The 12753-nt window shown below is 40.4% G+C and overlaps 1 protein-coding gene and 1 non-coding gene across 2 annotated transcripts; both read left to right on the top strand.

The window, feature by feature from the left end:
- On the top strand, positions 1-72 carry Trnae-uuc (transfer RNA glutamic acid (anticodon UUC)). The gene has a single exon. It is a non-coding gene; the product is annotated as a tRNA-Glu (tRNA).
- Positions 73-355: 283 nt separating this feature from the next.
- On the top strand, positions 356-12105 carry LOC115267819 (uncharacterized). The gene is made up of 3 exons (XM_029875211.2): positions 356-744; positions 11239-11419; positions 11482-12105. Exons 1-3 carry the CDS (start codon positions 603-605, stop codon positions 12080-12082), a joined length of 924 nt encoding a protein of 307 aa, XP_029731071.1. The 5' UTR covers positions 356-602; the 3' UTR covers positions 12083-12105.
- Positions 12106-12753: the final 648 nt, after the last annotated feature.

The following is a 12753-nucleotide window of genomic DNA, read 5'->3' as shown; positions in this document are numbered from 1 at the left end:
TCCCATATGGTCTAGTGGCTAGGATATCTGGCTTTCACCCAGAAGGCCCGGGTTCGATTCCCGGTATGGGAAATTTTTTATGCCTGATCTTTTCAGCGAAGTACGTGATGATGAATTGATGAATAAATTATATCAGGGTGCCCTGTCCACTATCAGATTGGAAATCAACACATTTTTTATTCCTCTTCGCCAATACATTGTTGTCACATCTGTCTAAAACCAGCCGTGACATCACTCGTCGGAATGCCTATCGCTCTCAGCATGGCTAGAAATCACGTTTCCACTAGAAAGCTTTCGCGCTATGTTCTCTTTTAACTTGTCTTTTACTCTCTTGCTCCACTCAACGTTTGGCGAGCCGGTTCCGACTCAGTCAGAGCTCAGTGAAATCGACAAAAACAAAAATTTGCATCTACTCAACTCGCACAGCAATCTGTTGATATAGCGTACTCTCTAACTCTAACCAAAACAACCGTTGCTTGGAGGAACAGCCATCCACCGCCGGTAGTTCACCGAAAATCCGTTTCAGTTGATCGTGAACTGCACTGGGCGAAGGATCGCTACCACCAACTGGGTTGTATTGTAACTGTCACCTAAGAAAAAAAATGTCCAAGGAAGAATCCAAATACGGCTTCAAAGACAAGGCCAAGGCCGAGGAGTCGCTGGAGCTACTGAAAAGCGAAGACCACAAGTACCAGGTCCTGACGGTGCGGGGCCTTCTGGGACGGGCCAAACGTGTACTGACTCGTAAGTACCTATGCTTTTTTGATTGATATTTTTTCGGTTTCTTTTTCTGTTTGCGTTTTGTGACGGATCTAAGCGGGTGTGAAGAGATCATCAGATGTGAATAGAGAGTTTAGTAAATTGTGGTAAATTTGTGAATATTTCAGTGCAGATAGGAATAGTGAATTTCAATACAGAAGTAAAACATTGAGAATGTTGTTCTTACTCACTCGTGACAACAGAATTTCTTAGACCCTGTTCGACAACTGATTTTTTTCAATTATAAACTAAAATAGGTGACCTAAAGCCTTTTCCTAAACTGTATGTTACAAGGTTACGAAAAGGGATTGTGTGTACCCATCTCCATATCATTTGATTATGGTTCACATAAATAGCCCAAAGGTGTAATAAATTCTCACAACTGAATTGTGTCACAATCTAACCGGTTTTGTGCATAATTAATATATTATGTTGTATAGTGAAGTAATTTCTATTTTTAAACTCACGCATCCACAACGCCTATTTGATGCGGGGTGATGTTTGTGACGATTAGCTGCTGCAAACGAGACTCGATGACGCGTCCGTCCTCTTGCCACACAGGGGTATCCGGTTCAAATTATTAGTCGAAATGTTCAACCGCTGCGGCATGCCTCTAATATATTGTATTACTCTAAGCATATTTTAATTTAAAGTGTAATTTTTATCTACATTAAAGATTATCGAAGCTTTTTTCTTTGCAATGGAAAAATTAATACCTACTACCTACAGTATTCTAGACGACATTTTTAACGCAAAAAAACTAACAAGCTTATTCTATAAGATTTAAATACATAGCATAATGAACAGTAGCTGTTTGATTGATTACAAATATCTTAGCTTCAGTAATTTCTGATTACATGTTACAACTCATGCTTGCACCAATAAATAGGTTTTATCGTCTATTCAAAGAACAATCCGTACCATCTTAAATGAACCGTGTATGCTAGACCTGTTAACTTTTTCTGAAATTCTCAATCCAAATGCAAAAAACAAGTCTTCGGTCCAAAAATGAATCATATTTATAAATGATTAGAATCGTACTGCCCTCACTCGCATAACAGTTCCATAACTTTTCATCACTCTTGAGTCACGTTAGGAATAGTCATCATTTTCGATGTACTTCCAAAACCAATAATAAAAATTACAAATTTTTATGTCAATATATGAAAAAAATACCAAGTCATGAGCGTCCCATATCAAAAGTACCCGCATAACAGTCCCATCATGGATTTTTGTGTCACGTAACACAAAACTGAACAACGTTGTAGTGATTGTAATATTTTTGACAGTTTATATTCATGTGCAAAGATATCTGTGAAAATTTCGAGATGATCGAAATATTTTTCAAATTTTTGCGATTTTTCAAAATTTTATATGGAAACAAGTTTTTAAACTTGTTATGCGAGTAAGGGCAGCGTACCCAGCTAACATTTTCAACGCTATAAACTTCAGTCATTGGCTTTATGTTGTGTAACCATCGAATTGAAGCAGTCAATGCTGAATAAAAGGGAAGCTAGTCAAATATAAACCATAAGCTAATACACGGCTGCAAAACAAGCACCATACAGATATCAAACTTGTTCTTCGGAAATCAATCACTTGTCACTGGGGCAGCCTTTACTGCACTCTATTCCAACTCCGGGAGATCTCCCGGAAGATGTGAAAACTTGAACAAATCGAATAGGAGTCCCCTCTGTCAAAACAGCTGCCACTATACAGTAGGGGAGACTGAGGAGACTTGATCCCTGGGGAGACTTGTTCCCCCCATATTTTCTCGGAATCAAAAACAGTTTTCTTCTAGCATATTTTTTCCAAAACAACATCTGGACACACGACAATGTTTTGGCTACAATTGATTTTAATTGTGTATTGCATTATTTTTTAATGGCTGATGGTTTGTTTTCAGTCCTTCAGAAATCTTTTAGGCGATTCCGAAAAATCTCAATAACTCTGGGAAAATTGAACCAAATCGTGTCAAAATTTCACAGCACATAGTATAAATAAAATACTATCAAACGTATTTATCCAAATAAGGTTGTTATATAAATATTTCAATTAATGTAGCTTAGTGTATACAACAGTGACATGGGGTGACTTGATCCCTCGAGGATTACACACACATTATACATGTAAAAAATATAATTCTATTTGGAAGCCTCTATTTACTCGGAATTCTAGTATATTCAATGATAAAACGTGTCAGATAATTATTTTTATTACACACCATTAAAAGGGGGATCAAGTCTCCCCATTTTCAAAATACGGCATATCCTTAACAATTTAAGGAAAGGTTATAATTTCAATTACACTATATTCATCAAAAATGTAAGAAAACTTGAAAAGAAAATGAACAGGAAGCTTCTGGAGTTATTTTCCCTTTAAATTAAACATGTGCTCAAAAGGGGATCAATTGTGACCCATTTTTGAAAAATACATCATAAGACATGCCTCCATAAAAACACAGTTTTGAAAACCTTAAGAATTATTTTTTAGTCCTTCTGTTGTGTATAAACTTGCAATAGATGTTTACCTGCCATTCTGTACGAAGAATGGATCTAGTTTTGTGTTTTTTCTTAATGTTACAGGCAAATTAAGAAAAAGGGATCAAGTCTCCCCAGTCTCCCCTATATTTCGCAATATACTGACAAATCCACAAACCAGCAGCGCTTTAAAGGCAGTTATGCATTGTTATAACAGCTAGAAGCTGGAATAAAAAAAACTATTGGTTTACCAACACTGCTTGTCGGATATAAACATTATTGTCAAAACAAACTTTAAGCGGGATATATAGCTACTACACAACTACTTTACAGCTATCCATCTTTGTGTTGAGAAATTATATGGGTTGCTTTACACTTTAACCCAACTCCGGAAGGTTTGCCGGAAGATGTGCAATTCGAATAAGAATCCCAGCCAATAAAGTAGCTGCTTTTATGCAGTACGTTTTGCCAAATACACAAAACAGCAGCGCTTCGTAGCTGTTTAAAGAACACTTTTTCAGCTAAAAGTTGTAACGATGAGCCTGTTGGCGCAACCACACAGTTTGTTCAATGTAAACATTATTGCGTTTGGCGTTTCACAAGCTTTTGCAGCAAGATGAAGTTGGGTAAGGTTTCTTGTGGTACAATTATGAAACCTTGTATCGAGTAAAACAAAGTAAAGCCTTTTTTCTATGCCATTTTTATATAGCAGTGTGGCAGCGAGGATATCATCGGGACCAGTGAATACGAAGATCGGGAGTTCGATTACAAGTAGCGCCGTAGTGGCAATTACTTTAATTATTAAATTTTAAAAGCAATAATTATAGTTCCACATGTATTGCGTCACGATATCCATAACCTAATTATCTTTAATCGATTTATTCGGGGAGGCCGTATAACTATTATTTAACAACTGTGAGAAGGCTGAAAAGCGCCTTCTGAAGATGTTATTCAGTTAGTGGTTACACTTGTGGTTACATAGGAGCCGGGAAAAGAGTTATAATTTGGTGGCATAGAAACTGCTCGCACAGCATATACACTCCCGTTCAAAAGTTTGGGGTCACCCCCTCAAAAACATGTCATTTTTTTAGGCCCATATCTCCGCCAATTTGCGTCCGATTTCAAAACTCTAGGTTTCATTCAAAAGATAATAAGTCAAAGAAACTTTGAACATGATTTAAAAGAAACTTTTTCAAAAAAAAATGTATGTAAACTTAACCCAAAGTGGCCACATTTTCTAAAAAATGAATATAAACTTACGGCAGTGTCGCTGGAAGTTGGGTCGACCAAATTTTAAGATGAGAGTGGTAATATGACCCATTTTCTATTAGCTTTCAACTGCTTTTTACAGAACTTAGCTAAAAAATCTAAAAAAAAAGTTATTAAGTAAATTAATCCTTGATGTCATCGACCAAAAGTTTGGGGTCACCCCTCAAAATGCTGTATCGGCCAAAAGTTTGGGGTCACTATCGTAAAACATGGACTGCTGCAACGAGTTGAACAAGTTCGAGACCTAGGCGTTACTTTAGACAGTGCACTCACGTTCAAAGCCCACTATACCGAAATTATCACCAAAGCCAACAAACAGCTTGGGTTTACGCTCAAAATTTCCGATGATTTTCATGACCCAACATGCTTACGTTCACTGTTTTGTTCACTTGTTCGCTCTATTCTGGAGTTTGGCCTTGTCGTATGGTGCCCGTATCACGCTAATTGGATAGCACGTATTGAGGCAGTTCAAAAGAAATTCGTGAAACATGCACTCCGGAATCTTCCGTGGCGCGATCCTTCGAATCTCCCTCCTTATGAAGACCGCTGTCGCCTTCTTGGTCTAAATACATTAGAACAGAGGCGCTTCAATGCCCAAGCTGTTTTTGTTGCGAAGATATTGAAAGGCGAAATAGATTCTCCAGCGATTCTTGAACAAATTAATCTGTACGCTCCTGAGAGAGTACTTCGACAGCGTGAATTCCTCCAGCTTGATACACGGAATGTACAATACGGTGAACATGACCCAATTCGATATATGTGTTCTTCTTTTAATGCAGTGTTTGATCTCTTTGATTTTAATTTGTCTTCAAGTAGTTTTAAATTTCTGTTGTCGCAGAGACGTTAAAATGATACAATTGTTAATTGTTAATTTTAAATTGTGTTGTGTATATCGTGGTATAGTTAGTTATATATGTAGTAGTTTCTATATTCATTAAGACCACTGTAGCGTCAGATGAGTTAATAAATAAATAAATAAAAAGTGATTTGTTGATATCTTTGTCATCTTTCATTCAATTTTAATTCTTCTTGGCTTATTTGAAACAAAATGAATGATACTTACTGCATAGACATTGAACCACACATATTTGTTAAAATTCACATACTGAAACTTAACGTAAAGTTGCCTCATTTTTTGAAGCGTGGTAAAATGTGCTAACTTTACATAACATTTTTATATACAAAAATCGTTAAATACGTTAAGTTGAAGACATCAAACGTAAATTTAGTTAATTATCTTTGAAATGAGCCAAAAATAATTAAAATTGAACTATAGATGACGAAGATATCACCAAATCACTTTTCCATGTTTTACGAAAGTGACCCCAAACTTTTGGCCGATACATCATATTGAGGGGTGACCCCAAACTTTTGGTCGATGACATCAAGGATTAATTTACTTAATAACTTTTTTTTCTAGATTTTTTAGCTAAGATCTGTAAAAAGCAGTTGAAAGCTAATAGAAAATGGGTCATATTACCGCTCTCATCTTAAAATTTGGTCGACTCAACTTCCAGCGACACTGCCGTAAGTTTATATTCATTTTTTAGAAAATTTGGCAACTTTAGGTTAAGTTTACATACAATTTTTTTTGAAAAAGTTTCTTTTAAATCATGTTCAAAGTTTCTTTGACATATTATCTTTTGAATGAAACCTAGGGTTTTGAAATCGGACGCAAATTGGCGGAGATATGGGCCTAAAAAAATGACATGTTTTTGAGGGGGTGACCCCAAACTTTTGAACGGGAGTGTACATGTTGATTAAGTTCGCCAGATTCAAGACTTTTCATAAGTTTTTTTCGTGTTTTACATCACCAGGGATATAGCATGCACTAGGTAAGCAACAAAATCTACTCACTCCATATCATTTTCAGAATTAATTTTGACAAAAATACACATTAGAGTGGGTCAACGTTGTATGGAGAAACTTTAAATTTGATCGTATCAAGCCGGAACAAAGATTTTTTAATCTATATTTGCATCCAAAACAACTGTGCAAAATTTGGGAGCGATTGGTTGCGTCCCCATATTCCGCATTGCGATTGAAATTTGTATGGAATTTGGTATGGGAAAACGTGATTTTTTGCATTTTCTTCATAAATTGAAATTTTTCGTCTAAAACGATCCAACTAATGAAGTTGAAGTATAGCTTAGGGTATGCCGAAAAACTTTGCCGAAGACCGCAAAGTGATCCGACGCTTGTGAAAAAAGTTATTCGCTTGGTAACTTAGGTCAAAAATTGAGATTTTATTATTGATGTTATTCCTTTACATGTTAAATGTTAAGCACCACCGGGCAATCTGTACGTTATAACTTTTTTCACAAGAGTAGGATCACTTTGCGGTCGTCGGCAAAGTTTTTTGGCATATCCTAAGCTATACTTCAACTTCATTAGTTAGATCGTTTTAGACGAAAAATTTCAATTTATGAAGAAAATGCAAAAAATCACGTTTTCCCATACTAAATTCCATACAAATTTCAATCGCAATGCGGAATACGGGGAAGCAACCAATCACTCCCAAATTTTGCACAGTTGTTTTGGACGCTAAAAGGAATCGAAAAAGCTTTGTTCCAAAAAATCGACTTTGTTGGCCCAGTCTAATACACATACACCGGGTTGGTTACAGATACGCCATGCCAGATACGTCGCTTTTGTATGGTGCCAGTTTGGTGTATCTGTTACTTTGGATTTTGGATTTGGTATCTACGTCGTTTGGTTTTCTCATATATCAAAACGGTGTATCTATCAGCAGAGTTGTAAACATTAAAAAAGTTAGATACGTCGTTTCGAAAAATATGCTTAGTTAAACAAATAAAGCAATAAATGATCAAACGTTGATGTGGATTCTTTAATTTGCTTTAAAAATCATACTTGCAGCTGAAAACCCGGATTTGTTTACATTAGCAAGTTACGTCGGATTGAAAAGTTAGGCTTGAAATGTAAGTTGGGTACCCAATTGAAGTTGTTATTTTTGAGCATTTCCACGGAAATTTTGGACAATATTCAGAAAATTATACCAAAAAGGCTATGGATAATTTGTGTAGTTAGGATACTAATCTACAAAGTAGCTACCGCCGCATTCGCGCAAAATCTCAAGGCAGCATTGCCGAACGAGGATCTGCTCAGGCAGTGATCCCTATGGAGTACTGCTGGAGTACAGTATTATGTTTCCAGTTCAAAACCGAATTAGCGACATTTTTTCTTTGACTTGCGCTGCTTTTGCCTTGCGTTAAACACAATGTCGGAAGTGGGGCGCTGTATAGAGCACCAGGTGTACAATACAGCGCCCCACTTCCGATATTGTGTTTAACGCAAGGCAAAAGCAGCGGAAACATAATAAAAGCAGTCTTCAACAACGCAGCCGAGTGCACCACAATACGTTGAACGAAGCCGAGGGAACGATTGGTGCAGACGAGGAGTGCGGAGTGATTTCGAAGAAGAACACAGCGCGGGCGGTAATGCTGCAGCATGAAACCCGACAGAATATGGAGCGATACAGACAGAAGCGGAAGCATCAGACCCGTCTCTTCACAAGAAACACGGAAGTTCTACCAGAATCTCAACGCATCCCGCAAAGAATTCATGTCGCAAGTCCAAATGTGCAGGGATAAGGATGGGAGCCTCCTGATAGGCAAACGTGAAATCATTGTCAGTTGTCAGTAGGAGGCAATCAGTGAAGTACTAGATTGAAAGTAGTGAGCTGGATTTTTGTATGGTGAGATGATCAAATCTCCATTTCTGCAATGAAATGGTGCAAACAGCGTGGGTTATATGATTTCTTGACTAATTTGATGCTGTTTGAGCAAAAGTTTGGGTTACTGTGTTGTTGTATTATTTATTTCTTGCAACTTCAACAACACAGACACCAAACTTTTGCTCAAACAGCATCAAATTAGCCAAGAAATCATATAACCCACGCTGTTTGCACCATTTCATTGCAGAAATGGAGATTTGATCATCTCACCATACAAAAATCCAGCTCACCACTTTCAATCTAGTACTTCACTGATTGCGTCCTGTTGCCCCAACGAACAAACACGATTCGCTAATCGGGGTGCACTGCGTGACCGAACCAGCGAACCCGGGCTGGACTTGTTATGCACAATGTTGTGTGAAATAGGGTATTGTACCATTTGGGCAGGTGTACCTATTTTGGGCACTTGCCGCTATAACTAAGTCAATTTCATACCGATTGATTTGAATTTTTGTACAAAGTTAGATACTGTACGTGCCTACTTACCTTACCGGTCAGGCTAAGGCCGGGGTGGCCTCTGCTGTACATAGTAGCCGCCTCCATTCCACTCGGTCCATGGCTGTTTGTCTCCAGTTCCGCACTCTGCGTAGGGTCCGCAGATCGTCCTCTACTTGGTCGACCCACCTAGCTCGCTGCGCTCCACGTCTTCTTGTACCGGTCGGATGACTCTCGAGAACCATTTTAGTCGGGTTGCTATCCGACATCCTGATGACGTGACCCGCCCACCGTAGCCTCCCGATTTTCGCGGTATGGACGATGGTTGGTTCTCCCAGCAGCTGATGCAGCTCGTGGTTCATTCGCCTTCTCCAAGTTCCGTCTTCCATCTGCACTCCGCCGTAGATGGTACGCAACACCTTCCGTTCGAAAACTCCAAGGGCGCGTTGGTCCTCTGCACGTAGGGTCCATGTTTCGTGCCCATAGAGGACGACCGGTCTAATCAACGTTTTGTAGATGGTTAACTTCGTGTTACGGCGAACTTTATTCGATCGTAGAGTTCTGCGGAGTCCAAAGTAGGCACGATTTCCTGCCACAATGCGCCTCTGAATTTCTCTGCTGGTGTCGTTGTCGTCGGTCACCAGTGAGCCCAAGTACACGAATTCTTCAACCGCCTCGATTTCATCACCGTCGATATGAATTCGGGGTGGCGGGCGCGGTGATTCCTCCCTGGAGCCCTTTGCCATCATGTACTTTGTCTTCGACACATTAATGACTAATCCGATTCGCCTGGCTTCACTCTTTAGTCGGATGTACGTTTCCGCCATCGTCTCAAATTTACGAGCAATAATATCAACATCATCGGCGAAACCAAGCAGCTGAACGGATTTCGTGAAAATCGTCCCACTCGTGTTTATCCCCGCTCTTCGTATTACACCCTCCAAAGCAATGTTGAACAGCAAGCACGAAAGACCATCACCTTGCCGTAACCCTCTGCGAGATTCGAAGGGACTCGAGAGTGTCCCTGATACTCGAACTACGCACATCACTCGATCCATCGTCGCCTTGATCAACCGTATCAGTTTATCCGGGAATCCGTATTCGTGCATAATCTGCCATAGCTGTTCTCGATCGATTGTATCATACGCCGATTTGAAATCGATGAACAAGTGATGTGTGGGCACGTTGTATTCGCGGCATTTCTGCAACACCTGGCGGATGGCGAACATATGGTCCGTTGTAGCGCGTTCACCCATGAATCCAGCCTGATATTGCCCCACGAACTCTCTTGCAATCGGTGATAGACGGCGGCATAAAATTTGAGAGAGTATCTTGTAGGCAGCGCTCAGTAGTGTGATCGCGCGGTAGTTCCCGCAATCCAACTTGTCGCCCTTTTTGTAGATGGGACAAACGATACCTTCCATCCATTCCTCCGGTAATACTTCCTCCTCCCAAATCTTGGTAATGACCCAGTGTAGTGCTCTCACCAGTGCTTCTCCACCGTATTTTAGAAGCTCGCTTGGTAGTTGATCTGCTCCAGCGGCTTTGTTGTTTTTCAACCGGTCAACCTCCTCCTCAATCTCTTGAAGGTCAGGGGCCGGAAGTCTTTCGTCCTGTGCACATACTCCTAGATCTGTTACCACGCCACCTTCGGTACTTGCAACGTCGCCATTGAGGTGCTCATCGTAATGCTGCCGCCACCTCTCGACCACCTCACGCTCGCTCGTGAGAATATTCCCGTGATTATCTCGGCACATGTCGGCTTGTGGCACAAAGCCTCTGCGCGAGCGGTTCAGCTTCTCGTAGAACTTTCGTGTGTCCTTAGCGCGGTACAGCTCTTCCATCGCTTCGCGATCTCGTTCTTCCTGCTGGCGCTTCTTCATCCGGAAGACTGAGTTCTGCCTGTTCCGCGCCTGTTTGTAACGTGCCTCATTCGCTCTCGTACGGTGTTGCAGCATTCTCGCCCATGCTGCATTCTTCTCGTTTTTCAACTGTTCACGTGTACGTGTACGTGCCTAACTCTCTACAAAATTTCAAATTAATCGGTTTGATATTGACTTATTATATGATTAGATTATGAAGCATATTGCTATGTTCAACATCTCATAAAAATAAAGCGCTTGCAAAGTTTTCAGGGTGAAATATTAGGCTTTATTTCGGCCAAGCATGTGGTTCATTAACTCCTACGTGTGTCGCAGCGAAGGCCGCGCGACCGACTACATGCATGCAAACGATTAGCAGGCTGGCTACTAGCGGTTTGTCCACCGCTTGCTGTGTTTACAATCTCCGTCCAATCAAAACAGGCGTCTCTCTCGAGGTACGCTCTTCTCTGCGCTGAGAAAGAGCATTCGCGCCCGTCGCATCGCTGGGAAGCACGTGGTGGGTCATGGGCTTGAATCTTCAGAACAAAATTTGTTAGTCGTTGCTTTGCAACCGCTGCTGCGCTCATCCCAACTGCACGTACACACTTTTCAAGTTCAAGGCACCGGAAACTGGTTTTCCCGTCAAACTAAACTCAAACATTCTGCTATACTATTTCAGTAACGAAAGCGGAGGAGAAGGTCAAGAACATCAAAGAAGCGATTGAGGTGTTCGAAAACTGGATCGAGGGCAACTCCAACACCAGTACGAAAAATGCCAAACCGAAAGAGTCGGAGGAAAAGGTTGAAACGGTTCCCGGTCTAGGGTTCAAGGACAAGGACGCAGCCGAGAAGACTCTGAAGTATGAATTGATTGTTACTTTATGTTTAGCGAACCAAACACTAATCGCTTTCCTTTTCGTAGAATCCTAGAGGGTCGCGATCCTGACTATCAAAAGCTTGCCATCAAGGGCCTGCTGGGCAGCGCCAAACGTGTTCTTCCATCGACGAAGAACGAAGACAAGATCAAATCCATCAAGGAGGCAATGGGGATCTTTGAAGACTTTTTGGAAACCTTCGATAGCGAAGAGCGGGCCAAACAAAACATGGCCTACTTACCGTTGGACCTGATCAAGAACCTCCCAGACAAGCCGCCCAGCGCACTGGCTGCAGAGTTTGTCGAGTGCTACGATAAGGTTGCCAAGGGAAACTACAAGCATCTGCGTACGAAGTTCCCGGAAGATGACGACAGCACCAGTTGGGATATTGTTCGCAATAAGAAGCTGCTAAAATTGAAAGAAAAGGTTAAGGAGAGTGGTGAAAAAATGTTTGATTCGGAAGGAAAGCCTACTAAAGTGCATCTGGAAATGATTTACTGGGCGTACAGTCCCAACGTTGATAAGCTTAAGACGTACTGCGCCAAGTTGGAAAAGAGTGGGGCGAAGAAGCGTGCACATTCCTCGTCGTCCGAAAGCGGTAGCGATAGTGACGATGAGGTGAAGGATAAGAAGAAATCCAAAAAATGAATCTGTTTTCTGTTAGGATGGGTGGTGGAAAAATATACGAAATTGTTGTATGTGTACCTAAAAAATAATTTTGCTGTATTATTAATGAAAGAATTAGCACACAAAATCGCCTGACTTCCAATGCTAGTCAAAATTAAATATAGGTCTTTGATCGATACCGTAAACCGGGGTAAAATTGATCAGCGGGGTGAAATTGATCATTCGAGTACTACATTGTGATTCCATACAAGAAACTCTTAAGCGTCGTAATGATCTTATACTTTTTACGTAACCTTGTTCATAGATGTCTAGAGATGAAATTGCCTACCTTTTGGCGTTTAGGGGGGGGGGGGGGGGTGGGGGTTGGTTTGGAATTTCTAAATTTAATTTTGCATTTTAAGTATCAAAATCACTAGTTGTAAGAGTTTATACGCGTTATTCAGTTTTAAAAGAGCAAAATTAAGCGGACAAGGAAATTTTCCTTTCTAACCGATGCTTAATTGTATGTTGATCAATTTTGCCCCAAAGTGGCATTTCCAATTTTTTGACTTTTGGAGTTATTTAACTTAAAGTTTGAATTTGTTGAACAAAATTCTTTTACATGGTTTCATGGAGATCCACTAAGTACTGAGTTTACAAAAGTTATTTTGGCAATATTTGAATTGCCACTAATGTTATCCGCAAAAGCTGGT

The sequence above is a fragment of the Aedes albopictus genome, chromosome 3 (genome assembly GCF_035046485.1).
Source record: "Aedes albopictus strain Foshan chromosome 3, AalbF5, whole genome shotgun sequence".
NCBI classification, from domain to species: Eukaryota; Metazoa; Arthropoda; class Insecta; order Diptera; family Culicidae; genus Aedes; species Aedes albopictus.
This window is presented reverse-complemented; position numbering and strand designations above follow the sequence as displayed.